Source organism: Oculina patagonica, chromosome 11 (assembly GCF_052425735.1).
Source record: "Oculina patagonica isolate OP01 chromosome 11, crgOcupat, whole genome shotgun sequence".
Taxonomy (NCBI): Eukaryota; Metazoa; Cnidaria; class Anthozoa; order Scleractinia; family Oculinidae; genus Oculina; species Oculina patagonica.
In genome coordinates, this window is record NC_135768.1 from 4757407 (window position 1) to 4782301 (window position 24895).

The 24895-nt window shown below is 37.5% G+C and overlaps 1 protein-coding gene, 1 long non-coding RNA gene and 1 pseudogene across 2 annotated transcripts; 2 read left to right on the forward strand and 1 right to left on the reverse strand.

Annotated features, from left to right (window-relative positions):
* Positions 1 to 12547: 12547 nt before the first annotated feature.
* On the reverse strand, positions 12548 to 13582 carry LOC144630965 (neuropeptide FF receptor 2-like; annotated as a pseudogene).
* A 4189-nt stretch (positions 13583 to 17771) lies between these two features.
* Positions 17772 to 19010, forward strand: LOC144630604 (uncharacterized). Its single transcript, XM_078488977.1, has one exon. It carries the CDS (start codon positions 17913 to 17915, stop codon positions 18762 to 18764), a length of 852 nt encoding a protein of 283 aa, XP_078345103.1. The 5' UTR covers positions 17772 to 17912; the 3' UTR covers positions 18765 to 19010.
* A 5509-nt stretch (positions 19011 to 24519) lies between these two features.
* Positions 24520 to 24895, forward strand: LOC144630642 (uncharacterized). The gene is made up of 2 exons (XR_013566592.1): positions 24520 to 24648; positions 24796 to 24895. It is a non-coding gene; the product is annotated as an uncharacterized LOC144630642 (long non-coding RNA).

Below are 24895 nucleotides of genomic sequence, written 5' to 3' on the forward strand. Positions count from 1 at the left end.
TTTCCACAGAGCTCCTACTTTCCACATCTGGAAGAAAAAGTACCACTTAACATCCAAGTTAACGGCGACATTACACTTTTTTATCTGAGCCAGCCGTCGCAGTTGCTAAGCAACATATGACGTATCCTCACTGGACCACTCTCACGCGACTATTGAGTGCTCGCGCCAGTTTTTGATTGGATTCGTTCGGATTGGTTCGGAAGCAACTACAAAGATTTGCTGAAAACGACGCAAGTTCCCTTTGTACAAAATAATTTTAATCCAAGGGAGGAAGTGCTCTCTTAAGAAAATGTTTGAGTTGTTAATAGTTAGGTATTAAAAAGAAAACTCACTTAAGTGCTGATACTAGAGCACAGGAAAACCAGGAAAAATATTTAATTTTTGATTACTTGTTTGTATTGCATTGAACAGAGAAGGCCAAGACTACTTGGCTCAAATACTACAAAATAGTTTAGAAGTAAACCTGGCCTGCGTCAACCTGGAAATTTAAAATTTAACATCCAAGACGGAAAAGTAGTCTGTGTACAGCGGAGCGGGACGGCTGTTCACAGGCTACGGAAAAGCCGCTATTTTAATCTAAATAGTGACAACGTGCTTGGTGAGTGGTTGGAAAAACCCTTAAAACCTCAAATGCTATATTCTAAGACTTGCTAAGACTTAATTTATAATTCATTGCCTTGCAAGCCCACGTTTGAGAGATCATTTTATATGCTAATACTCTTACTCAAGTGCGCTTGTCAAACGTTACAAATTTATATATATCTTTTGATAATATTTGTTTTTTCCCCCAAAACAGGAATGCAATGTGACTAAATCAGTTTTCCATCTTTGCAAATTTGTAGTTGATTAATGCCATGGTTGGCAGAAAATCGGTACAAAGGACTTTTTTATGCAACGTGTATTGAATATTCAGAGACCAGATACAGAAAGGGAGAGCAAACTTCAATTTCTCACGACTGTGAAAGTTCAACTGATCATAAACTTCTTTGTTTATTTGACCGGAGATAAAAACAGCTTGGCTTCTTTCCGGTATCAAGCTCACAGCTTTGATTAGGGTTAAAGGCGTCGTTGAATTTAAAAAATATCTACTTAGTAGATATTTTTCTCGTCCCCGCCCGCTTTATTTTTTGGTGCCGTCTCTCTCTTTTTTTAAATATTATTTTGAAAAAGTTGGAACGAATAAAAACCAACAGGCGTTACTTTCACATTGTACGTAGTTGAAAATTCTGTTAGACATGGCTTTTGACTGCGTTTTAATGCAAACTCGAGCGCAAATTTTAAAGCCTTGGTACGCTAGGTCCGTACTGGATAGGTCAATTACCTTGCAGGATTTATTTTGCAAGTTCGCTTCTGGAGAATTTGACGAATGAGGAAAAAACATCGATATTCGAACAACACAGGTAAGGAATGGAACAAAAAAAATAAATAATAAATAACAGGAAAAGCGCCCACCCGCCCTCTTTTTTTTTATAAGAAATCCGGACGAGAAACTTGTTTTTTTTTTACTTCGCCTTTTAACACATGGCCCAGGTGTCATTTTCACAATAACACGAAGTTGTTTTGCTCGCCGCGGGTTCGCTTTATACTCACGTGTAAATGTTTGTTGAATCTAATTCTAAACCTAATTTTAAACAACTCAAGTGTTTTTAACAGGTGGTTCTCAGCCTTTTTGAAAAGGGTGGGGGTGGGGGTGGGGGGTTCCTTCACGTCCGACTCGAAAAAGGTCGTTCAAGGCGTGTATGTAAAATGTTTATATCCCGTTTAATAATAAAATAATTCTTGAAGAACCTCGCGTTTCTCATTTGAATCCTAAGCCCTGTTCTTGATTTTATTAAGGATTCTCTTCTCAATTCTCGTCATTTGTAGTATTTGAAATCGAAACATGTTTTTTTTTAGGGGGGGGAACGGAACCCCTAGAACCCCCGTTGGGACGCCCCTGTTTATCGCAAATTATTTCAGTCGTGATTCACACGGTCAAATATTAAATTCATTTTGATATCGAGAATCCCCGGTAATCCTTTTTTTGCAAAAGTCAACGTCTGTTTATTTAAAAAAGTTGATTTGTAAGTGTCGCATTAAGTGATATTATAAGATAAATATAAAAAAATGAAATCAAAAAACAACTCAGTAGAAATTAAACTAAATGCAAAGCTGTGGATTCATAAAATATTATTATTTTTTGGTATTTTTTTCCCTCGAAAGTCCCTCTTACGTTTTACCCAGCAATAAGACTGATATGAGATTTATTTGTAAAATGCTTGTTATATAACATTAAATAAACTGCATTCACCACCAAAGCAAGATTGGCTGTTTATCTTTTCGGGGGTTGGGGGTTGGGGACACGTGCACTGTGAACGATCAAGAAGAACGCCATTAAGTGAAAACAGAAGTACATGATCTAGAAGTCCACATCTCTGGTAATGGGTCTTGTGCTATCGGATTTGCGTGTGTGCTATTTTTAGAACAAGCCTCGCGCGTGAGACGCGCGAGAAAATGACGTACACGGCTTTTGCCGCGAACTAGTAACCAATCGCGTGAAAGTATTTTTTACAGCGCGCTTTTGATTGGTTGAACAAATTTTTGAAGTTGAGCAAGAAGACCCGAACTGCTGAAAACAAGGGAACGGCCAGGCGAACGGCACCACGAAGACCACGAAATGTCTTACTGTTCAAGTTTATCAAAACTTGGTTCAAGTTTATCAAAACTTGCATTTTGTGAGGATTTAAACTTACCAGATACGAATCACTGGTCTCCTGTTCTGTCGATGATGACAGTATTGAAGTTGCTAAAAATATCGGAGCATCTAGTAGGATGTGTTGTGTTTTGGAGTCAGATCAGAGTAGAGATGGCAGCGAGCGAAAAAGAAACTGACTGCTTCGACTCAAATTCAAAATGTAAAGACACTTCAGATGAATGGAACTCAAAGAAAACGACAGCTATTACATATAGAAGATGTCTTTTCACATCTTGGCACAGGTTTATTGTTATTGTGGAAAAAAGTCCGGCTGTCCCTGGCACCAGAGCGGTTAAAATCGAGTGCGACGAATAAGCTTACTATAGTAAGCTTATATAAGCTTATAAAAAGTACACCAGTTTGATTCTTGTGACGACAACTTTCTGCTTCACAGGACGGCTGGCAAGAAAAAGAAAGACTTAAGTGAATACTTATGTGGTTGGGTGTCTCTGTAGACTTTATGCGTGAAGAACGGTGAAAGCATAATTTCTAGACCTGAACTTAAACAACGGCAAGGAAATTCCGAGTACCGCATTTTAGAAATGCATGAAAACTTAACGCCCTGCCTTTGGGATTCGAGGTTCGTTTCGAGAAGTAAATCTGAGAACTTTAAGGTAATGTACTTGAATGAAAATGCGAGTTGTATTCACTGAACATTCATTATTTCATTCATGCTTTTCGAATATACTTTGAACATAGTGTGCAGTTTATAGTTCATTTCTTGTCGAATTGTGGAAGCTTATGTTTTGCTACCGGCGCCGAAAATAAATAAATTATAAATTTTCTATTTGTTGTTCAGTAATTTTAAATACGACGAACCTTAATAAGGAGACTACATTTGAAAGTTTAAAGTAATTTTGTTCAAAACTCTCTCGTTAAAATACAAAAATTCCTCATGTTTGTATTGTGAGCTCGTCTATGGAAACCGGCGACCGGTTGCCTTTTCACTTGCCTACAAACGTCAAATTTCAACACGGTTAAAATCAGAATTTAAGAGTAATACGACTGTCAAAACGTTGGATTTAAAAATAAATGCCAATGAAAATAATGTGTTTTCAATAGACTGTTGTATCGCTCACTTTCCGAAAATATTCCCAAATAATGTTCAGTTAGCGATATATTTATCGAAATTCAAAAAACGAGTATTCCAAAGGAACTTCAAGTCGTGGCTATTTTTGTTACTTAGGAGCAAGACAATATAATTTTGTTGATGTAAAGACGTTCAGCAAAGCGAAACATACTTTCTTTAACCGAAAAATAAATATTTCATTCTACCGAAGGTTGCGTTTTCTATGGTTTTTGGTCCTCCTTCGAGCGCGCATAATTCGCCTGTGTAATATTAAATTCAAGGAGTTTATCACTGTATTAAAAACGGAAAGCAACTTTTTCGAGATAAACTAATGATAAAGCCAGGATTCGAGCCAGGATTCGAGCCAGGATCCGAGCCAGGTTTCGAGCCAGGATCCGAGCCAGGATCCGAGCCAGGATTCGAGCCAGGATCCGAGCCAGGATTCGAGCCAGGATCTGAGCTAGAATCAGAGCTAGGATCCACCCTTTTTTCAGATAGAAATCCTAACCCTATTATAAAAGCTAACCGCAAGCAACCCAAGCTAAAGTAGGCTAACCGTAGTGCTATTTAGGCTAACCAGAGTGCTAGTTAGGCTAACCGTAGTGCTATTTAGGCTAACCAGAGTGCTAGTTAGGCTAACCGAACGCTATTTAGGCTAACCAGAGTGCTAGTTAGGCTAACCGAACGCTTTTTAGGCTAACCGGAGTGCCATTCAGGCTAACCGGAGCGCTTAATAGTTAGTCCCATTCTTAATTATCCTTGCTCAGATCCTAGCTCGGATCCTGGCTCGAATCCTGGCTCGGATCCTGGCTCGAATCCTGGCTCGGATCCTGGCTCGGATCCTGGCTCGAAGTTTAGGTATCCTCAACTTTTTCCATCTCTGGTTACCATCGGATGTTTTTCCGTTACAGATCTCATAAAATAAGATCGATAATTCCCCTTTTTTTCGGAGTATTTTTTTAATTTGTTTTCAGTTTTAATTTGTTTTCTGAGTGAAATGTTTGTTGGCAAAGTCACACGGCATTTTCTCGCGCGTCTTGCGCGTCTCCCGCGCAAGGATGTTCTAAAAATAGCACACACGCAAATCCGATGGCACGCGCCCTAATGCTAGATGTGTCAAACCGCTGTACAAAACTATTGAAGCGTAAGCTTCACCAAGAAAGGAGGGAAGAGACAAGGAAAAACAACAAGCTTGTGCCAGTAAATTTTTAACTGCAATTTTTTTACAATTTATAAGACCCCCCTCCCCCCTTCCCTTCCTCGCACCAATAGCAGATAATTTAAGGTATTTAACGAAAACATGAGGCTCGCAGACACGATCAAAACATCATTTCTTGTGTTATATAACTTAATCTTAACTCACGTGTAATGCAATTTTACACCTGTCCAGCTTCCGTATCTACTTAGCGTAGAGCATAAAAAGAATTCAAAAACAATACAATCTCAGTTCACATTAAGGCCCGGCCAAACGCACCCAACATTTCAACGCAACATATCCCAACATTGTTGCGCACAGCATGTTGCAATCGTTTGGCCACCCTGTTGCAACATGTTGCAACATGTTGGATGATGTTGGACCAAGTTTGAAAATGGTCAAATTTTTCTCCCAACATCTCGCAACATTTTTGGATGTTGCATGATGTTGTACTCGTTTGGCCACGTTCGTGCAACATTGTTGCGCTGGAGCATGCGCGCTAGTTCGATTTTCGTCATCCAACATATCGCAACATATCGCAACAGGGTGGCCAAACGCGTGCAACATGTTGTGCACAACAATGTTGCGATGTGTTGCGTTGAAATGTTGCGTGCGTTTGGCCAGCTGCTTCACAACATCTCACAACATGACCCAACAATGTTGGGATATGTTGCGTTGAAATGTTGCGTGCGTTTGGCCGGGCCTTTAAACTTGAGATTGAGTGCTCGCGCTAGTTTATGATTGGATAATTTAAATCGGAAACTGTTCGGAAGCTTCTACGAAGATTTGCCGAAAACGACGCAAGTTCCCCTTGTACAAAATAATTTAAACCCAAGGGAGGAAATGCTCTCTGAAGGAAACGTTCAAGTTGTAAATAGTTGGATATTTAAAAGAAAACTCACTGTAAAGCGCTGATACGTTGTGGTTTAAATTATTTCTAAAGCATTAAAACTAGGAAAAATATTTAATTTTCGATTACTTGTGTGTATTGCATTGAACAGAGAAGGCCAAGACTACAGCAAGATTAGTGAAAATAAAATACAATTACTATTTTTTCGTTGGCCCAAATACTGCAAAATTTTAGAAGTGAATCTGGCCTGGCTCAACTTGGAAATTTAAACTTATACATCGGAGTGGCCGCTTTTTTTAATCAAAATAGCGACGTTCTTGTTGAGTGGTAGGAATTACCCTTGAAACCTCAGATGCTGTATGCTGAGACTTGTAAACTTTATTTATAATTCATTGCCTTGCAAACTAACTAATCTTACTCAAGTGCGCTTGTCAAACGTTGCAAAGTTATAATATTTTATGACAATATTTGATTTTCTCCCCAATACACGAATGCAATGTGACTGTAAATCGGTTTTCATCTTTGCAAATTTGTGGTTGATTATTATGGTTGGCGGAAAATCGGTACAAAGGGCTTTTTTATGCAACGTGAATTGAATATTCAGAGACAACAAACAGAAAGGGAGTGAAAACTCGCTATTGTTGGAAGACCTTGGAAGCCGTTCTTAACTTTAATAACTCGTGAAATTTCCCACGACTGTGAAAATTCAACTGATCAATAACTTCTTTGTTTATTTGACCGGAGATAAATCAGAACAGCTTGGCTTTTTTCCGGTATCAAGCTCACAACTTTGATTAGGGTTTAAAGTGTCGTTGATTTTAAAATATCTACCACATGTAAGGCCAAGTAAAAAATACAAATGTTTTCCGTTCCCGCCTGCTTCATTTTTGGGGCCGCCTCTCCTTTTTTATTACACGTAGTCGAAAATTCTGTAAGACATGGCTTTTGTCTGCATTTTAATGCAAACTCAAGCGCAAATTTTAAAGCCTTGGTACGCTAGGTCCGTACTGGATAGGTCAATTACCTTGCAGGATTTCTTTTGCAAGTTCGCTTCTGGAGAATATGACGATTGAGTAAAAAATATCGATATTCGAACAACACAGGTAAGGAATGGAACAAAAAAAATAAATAATAAATAACAGGAAAAGCGCCCACCCGCTCTCTTTTTTTTTATAAGAAATCCGGACGAGAAACTTGTTTTTTTTTCACTTCGCCTTTTAACACATGGCCCAGATGTCGTTTTTGTAAGCTGAAAAAACTGTTCGAGTGCTTCAACGAAGAGTTGCCGAAAACAACGCAAGTTCCCTTGTACAAAATAATTTAAATCCAGGGGAGGAAATGCTCTCTAAAGGAAACGTTTAAGTTGTAAATACAGTAAAAACCCGCGTATAAGAACCTAGGTTTTTTTCAAGTTAGCCTAAACAGGTTCTTATATAAATGGTATTTAGTGTAAAATTAGGCTAACTAGGTTCTTAATTAGGTTCTTAACTTTTGTTCAAGAAATAATAATAATATAATAATTATATTCAAGGAGGACAAGTTTTATGTAACTATGCTGTAACTATAATGTGTACAGACTGTGTTATAAATATATTTTTGAGAAGATTTTTTAATTTTATATTTTTGAGAAGATTATTTTTTTCTTTTTTTGAAAATAAGAACCTGTTTAAGAATTATAGCCTAAAATGGTTCTTATGTGAAGGGTGCTTAAAAATGAAATTTTAGCCTAACAGGTTCTTAAATGTTAGGTTCTTATACGCGGGTTTTGGTAGTTCGGTGTTAAAAAGAAAACTCATTCTGAAGCGCTGATGCTCTGTGGTTTGAATTCTTTCTAAAGGATTGGAGAACCAGGAAAAATATTTAATTTTCGATTACTTGTTTGTATGGCATTGAACAGAGAAGGCCAAGACTACAGCAAGATTAGTGAAAATAAAGTACAATTACTATTTTTTCGTTGGCCCAAATACTGCAAAATTTTAGATGTAAACCTGGCCTGGGTCAACTTGGAAGTTTTAACTTTTGCATCCACGACGGATGTTTTTAGCCGCTGTTTTTAATCTGAATAGCGACAACGTGCTTGGTGAGTGGTTGGAAAAACCCTTGAAACCTCAGATGCTGTATTACTAAGACCAGTGAACTTAATTTTTAATTCTCATATTCATTGCTTTGCAAGCCAACGTTTGAAATGCCATATGAATAGTAAATAATCTTACTTAAGTGCGCTTGTCAAACGTTGCAAAGTTTTTTTTTTTATAATACTTGAATTTTTTTCTCAAAACATGAATGCACTGTGACTTTAAATCGGTTTTTCATCTTTGCAAATTTGTAGTTGATTAATATGGTTGGCGGGAAATCGGTACAAAGGACTTTTAATGCAACGTAAATTGAATATTTAGAGATAACAGAAGGGAGAGAAAACTTGTTATTGTTGGAAGCCATTATTACTTTAATAACTCATGAAATTTCTCACGACTGTGAAAGTTCAACTGATCATAAACTTATTTGTTTATTTGACCGGAGATAAAAACAGCTTGACTTCTTTCCGGTATCAAGCTCACAGCTTTGTTTAAAAATATCTACAACATGTCGGCTATACATGTAAGGCCAAGTAAAAAAATACAAATGTTTATCGTCCCCGCCCGCTTCATTTTTTGGGGGCCGCCTCTCTTTTTTTTTATTATTTGTTATTGAAAAAGTTGGAACGAACAAAAACTAACAGGCGTTAATTTCACTTTGTTCGTAGTTGAAAATTCTGTAAGACATGGCTTTCGTCTGCGTTTTAATGCGAACTCATGCCAAAATCTTAAAGCCGGACGAGAACATTTGTTTTTTACGTTTTACTTGGCCAAATAACACACGGCCCAGCTGTCGTTTTCATAATAACACGAAGTTGTATTTCACGCCGCGGGTTCGCTTTATACTCACGTGTAAATGTTTGTTGAATCTAATTCTAAACTGTAGTTTTGTAAACAACTCAAGTGTTTGTATCAGGTGCGCCCTCCTTCTTGAAAGGCGATTGGGGATTAGGGAGGGGGGATGGGGTCCTTACTGAGAGTGAAGGGAAGAGAAAAAAACGAGGAAAAATAACAAGCGAGGGCCTGTAAATTTTTAACTACAGTTTTTTTTACAATTTTTAAGACCCCGCTTCCCTTCCTCGCACCAATAACAGATAATTTACAGTATTTAACGAAAACATGAGGCTCGCAGACACGATCAAAACATTAATATTATTTTTTGTGTTATATAACTAAATCTTAATTCACGTGTAATGCAATTTTACACCTGTCCAGCTTCCGTATCTACTTAGCGTAGAGCATAAAAAGAATTAAAAAACACTACAATCTCAGTTCACATTAATCTTGAGATTAAAGAGATCAACATGGAGAAGGGAACACGAGCCAGCAAGATTAGCAGCCCGATATACGTACACGATGCTACATCTTCCAGATATTTTGACAGTTTTTATGGACATGTTTACCCCGCCATTGCTAACGTTTCTTTAGTGGACAAAAGGGCATTTCATTTTAGCTCCCTTGCCGCCAAGCGAAAGGATTTCGCGGGAGAAATTGCCCCCTCCGAGAACGCAGCTCAAGCCGTATCCAACAAAGACAACAGAGAAAACAATTTCAAAACAACACTCGCTAAGCATCTTGCGAAGAAGCGAGAGGAGTCGAAGGAGAAAGGTGGAAAAAAGGGGAGAAGAGAAGAATATTCTTCAGAAGACGATGACGCAAATAACGGAACAAGAGAAAGAGAGAGTTACAGGGAACGAAGAAGGAAGAATAACGCTTCGGCGAAAAAGTCGAGAGACGCGAGGAAAGCCCGAGAAATGCAAACACAAATAAAGGCAGCTTTCCTTGAGAGGGAAAACCTGAGAATACTTGCACAGCTTATGATTGTCCAACAGGAAAATGCGTGTTTAAAACGAGTTTTGCGTGTTAAAATGTAAAAAAAAAAACGTTTGACTTTGAACATTGTCAGATTTGTACTGAAACAGTGTCATAGCTAAGGCGTTTGGAAATTCCACTTTTTTTTTGGTATTAAATACAATGTCTTGTCGGCGTCATTGTTTAAAAAAATACCCTGATATCACTTTGTAAGCTTCCGCTTGGGGCAGAAGTCTTTGGGATGCTTTGTATTTATTGTTATGACGGTTGATATTTTGCATATCTCATTGTACTGAAAATTTAATCAATTAAAACGCTTTGTATATTCTAAAAATTTGCCATTAAACAGTTGAGAACATGTTTTTTCTTGACCTATTGTTGAATGTTTTACTCATCTAGCTTGCTTGTCCCCAGGCGTCCCTCCTTGGCTAAAGCGCGGTGCGCGTGGACTTGTGGGCTTGTCGCAAAAGCCCCGCGCTTTTTCCCGCGCTTTCTGTTTCGCGCGCCTCAATGGCAAAATGCAACGGCGCCTGGCGAGGGTGTTCATCCAGTGCGATCGTCATGCGAGAAAAATGAAACTCTTTCGACTTGTCACGCAATCTAACCTGTAAGTGACTACATATTGCGTGACGAGGTACGTAGGAGGTTAGATGAGGATATACTTGAGTAAAACGGTTGATAATCGGCGACTAACCTAACGCAATGCTGTCCTAATTGACCTTACCAAGTGGGCCAGTTTTGTCATGAAAAGGACTATAAAGTGAGTAAAACTTTCAATAGTGACAAATGATTAACAAGGGACCCCCATGAAATTGTGACATCATAGAAGTACCTTTCAGACTGAACTAGATAATAACAACCTATTCCAACCTGGCCGAAAATTTTGGCTTTCACGTGACGTCATAAAATTCTAAAATCCAGAATCGTAAGAACCCTGACTTATCTGAACAGCTCAGGTATTGCAAGAAGTGTTTATCTGAATATTTACTTGTTCAAGGGGGTGATCTGACCGCTTTTTGAAGCAGAAGTGAACTCCAGATATTTTAATTAATTCTCTGCGCCATGTTGGTGCCCAAGCAGTTGGGCACCAACATGGCGTTGCCATACTGTGCTCTCTAAATTCATGTGAAACATTTTGACGGACAACTCGAATATATATATACGGAATACCGTACAGACCTGAGACTTGGACAAGTTGTTTATAACGTAATTTTCTACAACCTGTAGTATTTGAGTTTTTGACTCAATAGAATTGCATTTATTTTTTTTTTTGCGGCGTGACAGTTGCGTGACAGTGAAAAACCACGGAGTAAATTTGAAATTATAAATGATTAATAGTTAATTAATTCTTCACTTGCAGCTGCCTCAAGGTCTACCATTACTTTAAAACAATAAGCTCGGTTTATGTTGGAAGCATGTAAATACATCGTCCGCTAGTGAACCGTTTTGCAAACTCCTCCCCAGGGTCCTTTCAACATTGCTTTTCAAGATGACGGAAAAGGCGCCATCTTGGAAAATAAAACTGTTAAGACCTTGGACTCGAGTATGAAGCCAGCACAACACAACTTGATTAAGCAAAATAACAGGAATAAAGAACCAGCTCAGTCAATTCGTCTAAAAAAATTTCTTGTTGGATGAAAAGGACGCACTAGTACACTCCTTCGTTCACAATGCGATGTGCAGTGGCCGTACGGAATGGACCAGCTGTAATTTGATGGCCGCTTTTCAGCAGCCGCCAATCATTGTAAGACCAGGTGTTCCAACCAATGCCGCCAACCCAACCACTTTTGGCGGAAAAGTTGCCAGCACTCCACCAAGGTGACCGCCACATGTGTTTGACGTCACTTGTGCGCTCGCGTGAATAGGCTGTGTGACCAACGTAGCTTGTGTCACGCAACTTGTAACGGGAAAACGGTTTGACACCATCAGGACCAGAGAATATCCAGTTGCCATGGCAATCGGTGGCGTCCGCCATTTTAATTCGCTTGTGTAAAAATAAAAATATAACAAATCATCTTAAAACTTATTTTCCTTTCGTTAAAAGGCTGCAATGAAAACACTGCTTTTTATCAGCCTTTTTGCCTATGAAATATAAGCAATATTTGATGCTCAGTCTGACAATTGATCGTTGTCTGACTGACAGCCAAAACACAAATTGGTAAATTTAATTCGCCTCGTGATTCTTTATTGCGTTTTACTCTATTTCTTTTTTTAGGTGTAAGACCCTGTAAGCAGGCCGAAAGTTCAAATCCAGTGTGCATGATGTATTTTATCACTCATCCATGAGTAGGATATTTCCACTGTTTAATGTTCAAGAAAACAGATACATTAGAATTTCAAGTCTAGATTCGTGTAAGATAGACATCATTGCCAGATATCAAAAGTGGACTATTTCAGTTAATTTGCAGGACGATAACACTTACCTTTGAAAAGTTGATATATAATGCTAGTTCCCAAACTGAAAGCAAGAAGAAAGTAATCGGAGAAATGGGATAGTTAAATGAGAAAATGTTGACTTGAAAGCCAGTAAACTTGTCTCCTTAGAAACAAATACAGTACTTAGGAATGGACTGAGCTAAAATAAGCCGCCACCCGTGAATAATTAACAACGAGTGCATTATTAATAACAGGCATTAACACCTCATAGCACAGGGTCCCCAAGCTCTTTTCTTTTGTTGGAGTTTAATTTAAATGAAACAGTAGAAAATAAGTAGTGAATTAGATGACGAGTATATAAGAAACGATTTGTAAACAAAATTAAACTTATAATTTTCTGTGAACTGATTTATCTCTACATACAGTTCATTTCTGCTCAGTTGTAGCTTGCCAACATGATAGGTTGGACACGATTTTCATGACAATGGCGGCAACAGCGGGAAAACACGCGCCACGAACCACAGCAACAACAGAATCGGAAAAATAGTTTCCTAAATTCAGGGCTTAAAAATACGTAAATTGCAGGGTTTATGGAAAAGCTTGACGTCTGCGCCAGGAAACACCAGATCTGCAGTTCAAAGTTGTTTTCACTGTACACTCCATAGACGTTTAGTAAATCCACAAAAAATTTCGGCCCCCAACATAAAACAAAGCCAAGAACAGCGACGACCATCAAGCGAGTTGATTTTACTTTAGACTTGGCAACCGCACTGTGAATTGTTCCATTTTTGCTTCTTTCCCATAAACTAACAGCGATCTTTGTGTAGGCGATGAACATATACATTAAAGGAATAACAAACGCCAGCAAGAACTAGACTGTTTTGGAAAGCTGGGTTTTCCAGTCTGAAGGCAAATGACAGAAACTATATTCTTTACACGTTTTAGTGCCATTATTTTCTTTGGAGCAAAACACTCGAGAGTCTTTTCTAACGCTATAAATAAAAAGTGCAGACGTAATGAAGGCGTAAGTCCAGATGGCGGAAACCAACATTAAGTAAGTCTTCAAATGTCTCGGCCCCAGGCTCTTAAAAGGTCGCAAAATGTTTCTGTGTCGGTCCCAGGTAATAGCGACCAAACTGTTAAAAATAGCCGCGGCGCATGCGAGATCCATGAGGACTAGGGCCTTACACGATGAAGAATTTCCCTTCGAGGAATGAATGCTCCAAAATACTGGAACGGTCACATAAAGTAGCAGATGAGTGACTGACAAATGAAAAATCAGAAAGCGTGAAATATTTTGCCGTATCTTACCACTTCGAAGCATTACAAACACCACCGTACTGTTAAGAACTGCTCCACAAGAAAGCAAAACATAGTAGGCGATGTACCAAGAGTAAACAAAGCCTGAACGATATGTAGGCGAAGGATTTGTTTTGTTCGTGATATTCCATGATTCTAGCGCTTGATTCATTACTTTTTTCAACAATTTGTCCCCTGACTTTTGACACAAAACGAGAGAAAACTTTTTTTTCAATATTAAAAGGTTCAAAATTTGAACTTCTCACTGCCAAAGCACGGTAAACTCAATGAATTACTCAATGCAATGAAGCGTTAATTAAATTCGTTTGAACTGCAGGTTCTATGTCAAAGTCATATTAATTTTTCTCTAAATGTTCCGGATGCAGTAAGTAAATAGAACTCACTGCGAAAAATTAAGAGCATGGTCACAACAAACAAACAAACTTTAGATCAAGAACAAAAAAACTTAATTATAACGCTGGTGGTTCTGTCTTTCACCGGTGAAAAATGATTACTCTTAAATTGTTTTGGGTAAATAAAGTAAGTGCTTTTAGTTATGGTGCACGTGTTATTAATTTACTGTGTATTTCAGTTATAGCTGACAGTTTCCCCTTACTTAAAGCAAGGGTTCCGTTTAAATAGAGTTTTTGCCACCGTCAATTAAAAATACAATGCCGTAATGGTCGAAAAATAAAAAAAAAACATTTTCGACTTATTTAAATAGTAGGCTAGCCGACGCAAATTGTTTTTAAAACTTACGAAATGTCGAAGAAGAGTTCCGGAAGAAAATCTGTCAAGGTACTAAAGTTGTCATCCAAATGTAAAGTCGACCTTTTTCCCCCTTTGAGAAAAAAAACAACAACTAATTTCCGTAAAAGTTGTCCGAACTGTGCAAACCGCAAGAGAAAAGATTTACCATCGATTTATTGCATAAAAGTTACGAATTTTTATGCGTTCGTGAACGGAACCCAATTCAGCGCAGCGACGTCAACTTCAATTTTAGAACCAATCACAGGCCGGAAATAAGACGGCAATACCACGAAATATTGACGTCTCGCGCATAAACAAAACTTTCAGAAGATCGCGATACAATTTGAAAATAAAAGTCGAAAAGAGCAACCAGTGACACAATCATTCTTGTTTTAAATTTTCAGGAAGTCTTTGCTTTTTATGTTTTATTTTAAACCCGTCAATCCCCAACCCCAACCTTTCTCTTTCTTTATAAACATCTCTACGAAATAAAGGGTCCGCAATGCGTACATGTATGGCTTACATGTTAAAAGATAGCATAATGCCAGTAAAAAAGGTAGCATTGCCATATAACTCTATGTAAATTTTCATCGTACCCAGCCTGCCGCGATGATCAACCAATAGACAACTCTTTATAAATTAAACGGTTAGATTTCCTAGACAATTCAAGCCTAGCTTAGCCCATGGAGTTCTTGCTAAGGTATGGAGCATGGATTTACAGATTAATACAAAAACGTTTTATAATCTTTCTAAAGTTCTTGTCGAATGATGTGATTGACTGAAAATTTGTACAAATGTCAGTTTTATGAAAAATGAATTAAATATTAAGTAAATATGGAGGGTGGCTTCTTTTACAAGGGCTTGAGTTATTTTCTGCTTTCCTATCGCGGGAAGCCATTTTTTAAAAAAAAAAATCACTGAACGTGCAAACGTTTCATAACTCGTGATGTTTTTCACGATTCTGTAACATCTGAGGAAAGATGCAAATCTCGACTTTCGCTGTTAATAGAACAGGATGCGAAAACACCTTGCTTACTTTCCGCAAAAACTCGCGTGATTTGAAAACAAAATATCTGCAGATAATGTCAGCTTAAAATCTTAATTGATACCTACGCATTTCGTAATAGCACGAAGTTGTTTTAATTTGCCCACGTAAATTTTTAATATCCCCGCGAGATTCTTACAAATAAAACGTCTTACTATTATTTAGTATTTATGTATGTAGAGAATTTAATAATGTTAATTGAATAAAACGCTAACTGTTTCGTTGTAGCTCTGATGTATAATAATTCTCAGGAAAGGAAACTGATTTTAAGTCTGTTTACTGACATCTTATATCAAAGGCAACTCAGCTTTTCTGTAGATTTAATTTAAAACAAATTTTCTTCAGCAGGATTCAGTTAAAGACTTTTTTCGCACATCGTATGCGATAGTCAAAAAATATATCGAGCTGTATTCATGGTATTTTATGACAATGAAGTAAGCTCAAATTACAGTATTTTGTCATAAAATCAGGTCTTGATATTCGATGAACAACGGGTTGCATAAGATTGCCGGCATATCAAAAATCCTTGATAATCCAATTTCAGAGAGGATGAGTTGATTTCGAAATTTCATTTGAAAATAAAGATTCCAGTTGCTCATTTAATACAATTAAGAAAAGGGTTTGGTTCTAAATTCAGATTTTTTATCATTTGGGATCAGTGGCAAAGCTGTGTGCGTGCATGTTCAAACCATATATTTTTTGCTAAAGTGTTGTTTTTCTTTTTTTGTAAACCATCTCACGTTTTCAATCACGCGAAAGCCATAAAAAGCTTGTTATATAACATTAAGTTAAACTACGTGCATGAAATCACAAACATCATAACGCATAATTACTTAGCGAATGTCGTTTTTTTGCTTTGTGAGAGGTGTGTGTGTGTGTGTGTGTGTGTGTGTGTGTGTGTGGGGGGGGGGGAGGTGAAGGGGGGAAGGGTTTGCGGGAAAACACGAGCAAGAGTGTAACAATGTTTCAAAATTAAGCTTGAGATTAGATTAACATTGTAAGTATCTGGGAAAGAAAAGGGGATAAACGGAGAAAGGCCCGTGAAATGTTATTTTCCACAAAATCCGCGACAGACGCCATTTCACAATAACATGATGTTTTTGTTTGTCGCGTGACCACTTTCATTCCCACGTGAGCATCTAAAAATATAATATTTTCATTTTTACGTACGGTGAGGAGCCTACACAATTGCCCGGCCCTTGGAATTTTTTATTTTTTTAAGCTCGAAAACAATAAAAAAATTCTAACGGGCAAATATTAATGCGACAGCTTTACCCGTATTTTGCAAGTAAATATGCCCTAAATGTTTGTTGAGTATAAGGCCAATCGTAAGTTCTTCAAACAATCAAGTTTGATTTCTCCTGGTTCTCTATGTTTTCAGCAAAGAAATGAAAATGATTGTACCGCTAGCTACCTAGTTGTTATTGTGTAAGATTGAACAATTTAAATATTACTCAATACAAAATAAATGATAAAATATCACGAGTAATATTTTTTCGACAGACAAGCGAGTCCAAGATGTTGAAATTGAAAGACGGACCCAGAAGAATTTTTTTATAAAAAGTATTTGGATCTAGATTCCCATTAATCTTTTTCCAGTGAAAACCAGATAACGTACAAAATTCAATTATATTTGCAAATCCAACAGCCTTCAGTGGTATATATAATCCGTTTAAATATTGAAATAACTTCATGTGTTTATTTTTCAGTTCTTTTTTTAACCATTTGCGATCACTTGCCTAGCTGTGAAAGGACTAAATAAAGAGATAAGTGTTTTTAAGAGATAAGTGTTCTTAACTTCTCAAATGCTTAATTCACGTGTTGCAAAGCGTGTCAGCCACAGACAAAAGGCTTGTTACATAACATATTAAGTAATCTTCATCCTTAAAAACGATCAAAAAACAACTTATCAGCACGCAGACGTCATTTCAACTTATTATGATTATAGCACGCAGTTGTTTTGCCCGCGTGTTTTTTTCATGCTCTCCGTGAGCCTTACATTTAAAAGGCTTTTAAAAAATGTTCCGAATATAATGCTAATTCTAAGTTTCTTTAAACAAATCAAGTTTGGTTTAAACTCTTTTAGGTGTATTAGATCCATTTTACAAATAAACCTGGCTGCGTTTTTTAAGAATTGTATTTTAATCAATTAAAATCAATTGTAAGGCTGTGAATTAACTTAAATGATAAATATTTTTCTCTATTTTCGAGAGTGAATTTCACGTTTTGGCGAAGCCACGTGAGAGCAATTATGAAATAATTGTTATGCAACTTTAAGCTAAGTCACGTTATGGTTAATACGACACTTTGTTTAACGTTCCGGGGGGAGACGTGCATGCATTGTTAGATTGAAAACAAGAACGCTACGGAGTGTAAAAACAGTTCAAAAATAAACTCCGATTTTAAACATAGGTTTTATAAGTAGGAAGAGAAAGGAAAAAGAACTGGGCATATTAATCAATTATTAGCAAAGTAAATGCAGAGTAAACTTGGCTGTTTGTATGTCTTTTTAAGAGCAACTTTTTAAAAATGAACCTTTCCCCCCCCCCCACCACCACCTTCTATTAATTGCACAGGAACTTACAGCATAACACGACAACATGACAACCAGCAAGCAAAACACGATCAAAACATCATTTCTCGTGTTATATAACGAAATCTAAACTCACGTGTAATTTTACACCTGCTCAGCTTCCGTTAGTTCCTGATGCAGAGCTTAAAAAGAATTCAAAACACTGCAATCTCAGTTCACATTAGCCTTGAGATTCAAGTGATAAACATGGAGAAGAGAACACTAGCCAGCAAGATTAGCAGCCCAATGTACGTACACGATGCTACATCTTCCAGATTTCTCGACAGTTTTCAGGGAATGTTTCGCCCAGCCAATGCTGATGTTCCTTTCGCGGACAGAAGAGCTTTACTTGATGACCGTCTAGAAAGTGACAAGCAAACAAGAGTCCGTCTGTTATACGATGAGCTACTGTCATCAGCAAAAAACAACTCATTCCAAGTTGGCAGTCAGCAGCGAACACAAGAGGGGAAATCTCCGAGAGCGCTGGCGTATAAAGGCGGGAATTACGGTGGGCCACAAGACTTGAAACTCTCATCGCCTTTCTACGTATTCACGAAGAGCACAGATTTAAGCTCCCCCGCCAAGATAAAGAACTTCGCGGGAGAAATTGCCGCCTTCGAGAGCGCAGCTCAAGCGGTATACAACAAAGACACCAGAGAGAACAATTTCAAAACAACACTCGCTAAACATCGTGAGAAGCGAGAAGAGTCAAAAGACGAACCTGCAGAAAAGAGGAGAAAATTAGAAGATTCTTCAGAAGACGATGACGCAAATAACGGAACAAGAGAAAGAGAGAGTTACTGGGAACGAAGAAGGAAGAATAACGCCTCGGCGAAAAAGTCGAGAGACGCGAGGAAAGCCCGAGAAATGGAAACACAAATAAAGGCAGCTTTCCTTGAGAAGGAAAACCTGAGAATACTTGCACAGCTTATGATTGTCCAACAGGAAAATGCGTGTTTAAAACGAGTTTTATGCGCCAAAATGTGAAGAACATTTGTGACTGTGAACATTTTTTGATCTTGATATATTAAACTGTAAATTGCGTTTGGAAAGCTTCGGCCATTTGTAAATCTATTTTTGATTTTTCTTTTTAAGAAAAGGAAAACATTGTTGTTATATAAATTCTTTGTTGTTATATAGTTGTACATCCTGTTATTACAGAGGTCTTTGAACAGCTTTTTATTGTTACAAAATTGCGAGTTGATATTTTGCCTATCGCATTAAATGTTTCAATCGTTATCACCTGACACATTGTAAAAATACATTTGAGAAATGTTCATTAAACAGTGGAGAATATATGTCCTCTTTTGATAAACTATTAACATAAAAAACAAAACACTAATTTTGTACTTGTTCGTCGAAAAAAGACTTAGTTTAGGTAGAAACATTTTAGACTGAACTAGATAATAACAACCTATACCAGCCTGGACATGAGTATATACCCTTTATTCTTCACTTGCCCCTGCCACGAAGTTTACCGTCACATTAAAACATTAAGCTCGGTTAAGATGCTATGGTATCTTTACCATTCTAGCTTCTTGGACTGAAAAGCTTTTATTTCCTCTTGTAGTAAGTAAGCATGTTATACTTCTTTGTTTATTTAACCGAAAAAAAAAGAAATTGACTTCTTTCCGGTAACAAGCTCACAGTTTTGATTAGGGTTAAAAAAGTCGTTGAATTTGTAAATATCTACTACATGTAAGGCCAAGTAAAAAATATAAATGTTTCTCGTCCCCGCCCGCTTCATTTTTGGGGACCGCCTCTCTTTTTTTATAATTTGTTATTGAAAAAGTTGGAACGAACAAAAACCAACAGGCGTTACTTTCCTTTTGTACGTAGCTGAAAATTCTGTTAGACATGGCTTAATTGTCTGTGTTTTAATGCAAACTCAAGCGCAAATTTTAAAGCCTTGGTACGCTAGGTCCGTACTGGATAGGTCAATTACCTTGTAGGATTTATTTTGCAAGTTCGCTTCTGGAGAATTTGACGAATGAGGAAAAAACATCGATATTCGAACAACACAGGTAAGGAATGGAACAAAAACAATAAATAATAAATAACAGGAAAAGCGCCCACCCGCCCTCTTGTTTTTTTTTATAAGAAATCCGGACGAGAAACTTGTTTTTTTTTACTTCGCCTTTTAACACATGACCCAGATGTCGTTTTCACAATAACATGAAGTTGTTTTTCACGCCGCGGGTTCGCTTTTTACTCACGTGTAAATGTTTGTTGAATCTAATTCTAAACCTAATTTTAAACAACTCAAGTGTTTTTGACAGGTGTGTTCCCAGCCTTTTTGAAAAGGGTGGGGGTGGGGGTGGGGGGTTCCTTCACGTCCGACTAGAAAAAGGTCGTTCAAAACGTGTATGTAAAATGTTTATATCCCGTTTAATAATAAAATAATTCTTGAAGAACCTCGCGTTTCTCACTTGAATCCTAAGCCCTGTTTTTGATTTTATTAAGGATTCTCTTCTCAATTATCGTCATTTGTAGTATTTGAAATTGAAACATGTTTTTTTTTTGGGGGGGGGGGGGGGGCGGAACCCCTAGAACCTCCGTTGGGACGCCACTGTAATTATCGCAAATTATTTCAGTCGTGATTCACACGGTCAAATATTAAATTCATTTTGATATCGAGAATCCCCGATAATCCTTATTTTGCAAAAGTCAACGTCTGTTTATTTAAAAAAAGTTGATTTGTAAGTGTCGCATTAAGTGATATTATAAGATAAAAATAAAAAATGAAATCAAAAAACAACTCAGTAGAAATTAAACTAAATGCAAAGCTGTGGATTCATAAAATATTATTATTTTTTGGTATTTTTTCCCTCGAAATGTCCCTCTTACGTTTTACCCAGCAATAAGACTGATATGAGATTTATTTGTAAAATGCTTGTTATATAACATTAAATAAACTGCATACACCACAAAAGCAAGTTTGGCTGTTTATCTTTTCGGGGGGAGGGGGTTGGGGACACGTGCACTATGAACGATCAAGAACAACGCCATTAAGTGAAAATAATCTTCAAACCGCTATACAAAACTATTGAAGCGCAAGCTTCACTAAGAAAGGAGGGAAGAGACAAGGAAAAACAACAAGCTTGTGCCAGTAAATTTTTAACTGCAATTTTTTTTACAATTTATAAGACCCCCCTCCCCCTTCCCTTCCTCGCGCCAATTGCAGATAATTTAAGGTATTTAACGAAAACATGAGGCTCGCAGGCACGATCAAAACATCATTTCTTGTGTTATATAACTTAATCTTAACTCACGTGTAATGCAATTTTACACCTGTCCAGCTTCCGTATCTACTTAGCGTAGAGCATAAAAAGAATTCAAAAACACTACAATCTCAGTTCACATTAAACTTGAGATTAAAGCAATCAACATGGAAAAGGAAACACGAGCCAACAGAAATAGTAGCCCGATGTTCGTTCACGATGCTACATCTTCCAGACTTCTTGACAGTTTTCAGGGATATGTTTACCCCACCGTTCCTTTAGTGGACAAAAGGGCATTACATTTTAGCTCCCTCGCCAAGCGAAAGGATTTCGCGGGAGAAATTGCCACCTCCGAGAACGCAGCTCAAGCAGTATCCAACAAAGACAACAGAGAAAGCGATTTCAAAACAACACTCGCTAAGCATCTTGCGAAGAAGCGAGACGAGTCGAAGGAGAAAGCTAGAAAAAAGAGGAAAAAAGAAGACGATGACGCAAATAACAGAACAAGAGAAAGAGAGAGTTACTGGGAACGAAGAAGGAAGAATAACGCTTCGGCGAAAAAGTCGAGAGACGCGAGGAAAGCTCGAGAAATGGAAACACAAATAAAGGTGGCTTTCCTTGAGAGGAAAAACCTGAAAATACTTGCACAGCTTATGATTGTCCAACAGGAAAATGCGTGTTTAAAACGAGTTTTGCGTGTTAAAATGTAAAAAAAAACATTTGACTTTGAACATTGTCAGATTTGCACTGAAACAGTGTCATAGCTGAGGCGTTTGGACATTTCATTTTTTTGTATTAAATACAATGTCTTGTCGGCGCCATTGTTTTAAAGAAAATACCCTGATATCACTTTGTAAGCTGAAAAAACTGTTCGAGTGCTTAAACGAAGAATTGCCAAAAACGACGCAAGTTCCCTTGTACAAAGTAATTTGAATCCAAGGGAGGAAATATGCTCTCTTGATGAAACGTTTAAGTTGTAAATAGTTAGGTATTCAAAAGAAAATTCGCTGCAAAGCGCTGATACTTTGTGATTTAAATTCTTTCTAAAGCAAAGGGAAACCAGGAAAAATATTTAATTTTCGACTACTTTTTTGTATTGCAGTAAACTGAACTGGGAAGGCCAAGAGTACAGCAAGATTTATAGTGAAATTAAAATACACTTGTTTTTCGTTGGCCCAAATACTGCAAAATTTCTGATATAAACCTGGCCTGGCGGTCAACTTGGAAGTAAAACTTTAATATGCATTCAAGACGGAAAAGCCGCTATTTTAATCTAAATAGCGACAACGTGCTTGGTGAGCGGTTGGGAAAACCCTCGAAACCTCAGATGCTGTATAACTAAGACTAACGTTTGAAAGATAATCTTAAATGCTAACTAATCATATTTAAGTGCGCTTGTCAAACGTTGCAAAGTTAATTTTTTTTTATTTGAATTTTTTCCCCAAAATACGAATGCAATGTGATTGTGAATCGGTTGTTAATCTTTTCTTTCAAATTTGTAGTTGATTAATATGGTTGGCGGGAAATCGGTACAAAGGACTTTTTATGCAACGTGAATTGAATATTCAGAGACAACAAACAGAAAGAGAGAGAAAAGTTGCTACTGTTGGAAGCCGTTCTAAACTTTGATAGCTCGTGAAATTTCTTACGACTGTGAAAGTTTAACTGATCATAAACCAGGGTTCGCACAGTCTTGAAAAGTCCTTGAATTTTAGGGGAGTCCTTGAAAGGTCCTTGAATTCCATTTTTTCTTGAAAAGTCCTTGAATTTGTGTGTAAGTCCTTGAAAAGTCCTTGAATTTTCTTCAACTTTAAATGAAGTGGGGTAGAAAGAGAACTGCTTTACATAGACTTTGGTCTTTTCCTGTGTAAAGCAGCTTTAAACACTGAAAAAGCCGGGTGTAAAAGCAGCTGATAAAGGGAAATTGAGAAGCAAAGTAATCCAACTGCGCACGTGAGTTCAAATGTCAGTGAAACAAATTCGCCAGTGGTTTTGTATGAACTCTTACTAATTGAACTCTTAGTAATTGTCCTGCGCATGTCGAATGCATTTTAGGCATTTAAAAACCTTTAAAACCTGTTAGCTTGGACTGGGAATGTGCATTAATGTACCATCTGTGAAATAACATTCCTGGTAGGTGGTCCTCGAAAATTCAGTTTGGTCCTTGAAAAGTCCTTGAAAAATGGTTGCAATTTTTTGGATGATCCCTGTAAACTTCTTTGTTTATTGTGATTTGACCGGAGATAAAAACAGCTTGGCTTCTTTCCGGTATCAAGCTCACAGCTTTGATTAGCAATAAAAGCTTTGTTGAATTTAAAAACATCTACTACATGTAGGGCTAAGTAAAAATTACAAAATGTTTCTCGTCCCCGCCCGCTTCAATTTTTGGGGCCGCCTCTCTTTTTTATTATTTGTTAGTGAAAAAATTGGAACGAAAAAAACCAACAGGCGTTAATTTCACTTTGTTCGTAGTTGAAAATTCTGTAAGACATGGCTTTTGACTGCGTTTTTATGCAAACTCGAGCGTAAATTTTAAAGCCTTGGTACGCTAGGTCCGTACTAGATAGGTCGATTACCTTGCAAGATTTATTTTGCAAGTTCGCTTCTGGAGAATTTGACGATTGAGTAAAAAAATCGATATTCGAACAACACAGGTAAGGAATGGAACAAAAAAAATAAATAATAAATAACAGGAAAAGCGCCCACCCGCCCTTTTTTTTAAAAGAAATCCGGACGAGAAATTTGTTTTTTTTACTTCGCCTTTTAACACATGGCCCAGATGTCGTTTTCACAATAACACGAAGTTGTTTTTCACGCCGCGAGTTCGCTTTATACTCACGTGTAAATGTTTTTTGAATCTAATTCTAAACCTAATTTTAAACAACTCAAGTGTTTTTAACAGGTGGTTCTCAGCCTTTTTGAAAAGGGTGGGGGTGGGGGTGGGGGGTTCCTTCACGTCCGACTCGAAAAAGGTCGTTCAAAACGTGTATGTAAAATGTTTATATCCCGTTTAATAATAAAATAATTCTTGACGAACCTCGCGTTTCTCATTTGAACCGTCTGTCCTGTTCTTGATTTTATTAAGGATTCTCTTCTCAATTCTCGTCATTTGCATTTGTAGTATTTGAAATCGAAAAATGTTTTTTTTTTGGGGGGGGGGACCGGAACCCCTAGAACCCCCCACCAAAGCAAGTTCGGCTGTTTATCTTTTCGGGGGGGAGGGGGTTGGGAACACGTGCACTATGAACGATCAAGAAGAACGCCATTAAGTGAAAATAATCTTCAAACCGCTATACAAAACTATTGAAGCGTAACCTTCACTAAGAAAGGAGGGAAGAGACAAGGAAAAACAACAAGCTTGTGCCAGTAAATTTTTAACTGCATTTTTTTTTTACAATTTATAAGACCCCCCTCCCCCTTCCTTTCCTCGCACCAATAGCAGATAATTTAAGGTATTTAACGAAAACATGAGGCTCGCAGGCACGATCAAAACATCATTTCTTGTGTTATATAACTTAGGCCCCGTCCACACTGACCTGGGTAAATTTGAAAACGCATCTTTTTTTTCTCCGGTTAGGCCAACCGTCCACACTGAAACGGCGTTTTCGGTCACCGAAAACGGAGCTTTTCAAAAACGCTCACCAATGAGCGTTTGGACTTGGAGCGTGAAATAGTGTATTTTTATATTTTATTGTAAATAATTTTAGAGGGCACTGGTTTGTTAGTATTTTTTATGTTATTTTAGTGCTACCCTCGTTAAATAAAGACTTTACTTTTACTTTTACTTACTAATGAAGCGTATCGTTTTCAAATTTACCCGGGTTAATGTGGACGGAAAACATTTTACGCGGCGTTTTCAAATTTCTCCGTTTTCAAATTTACCCGGGTCAGTGTGGA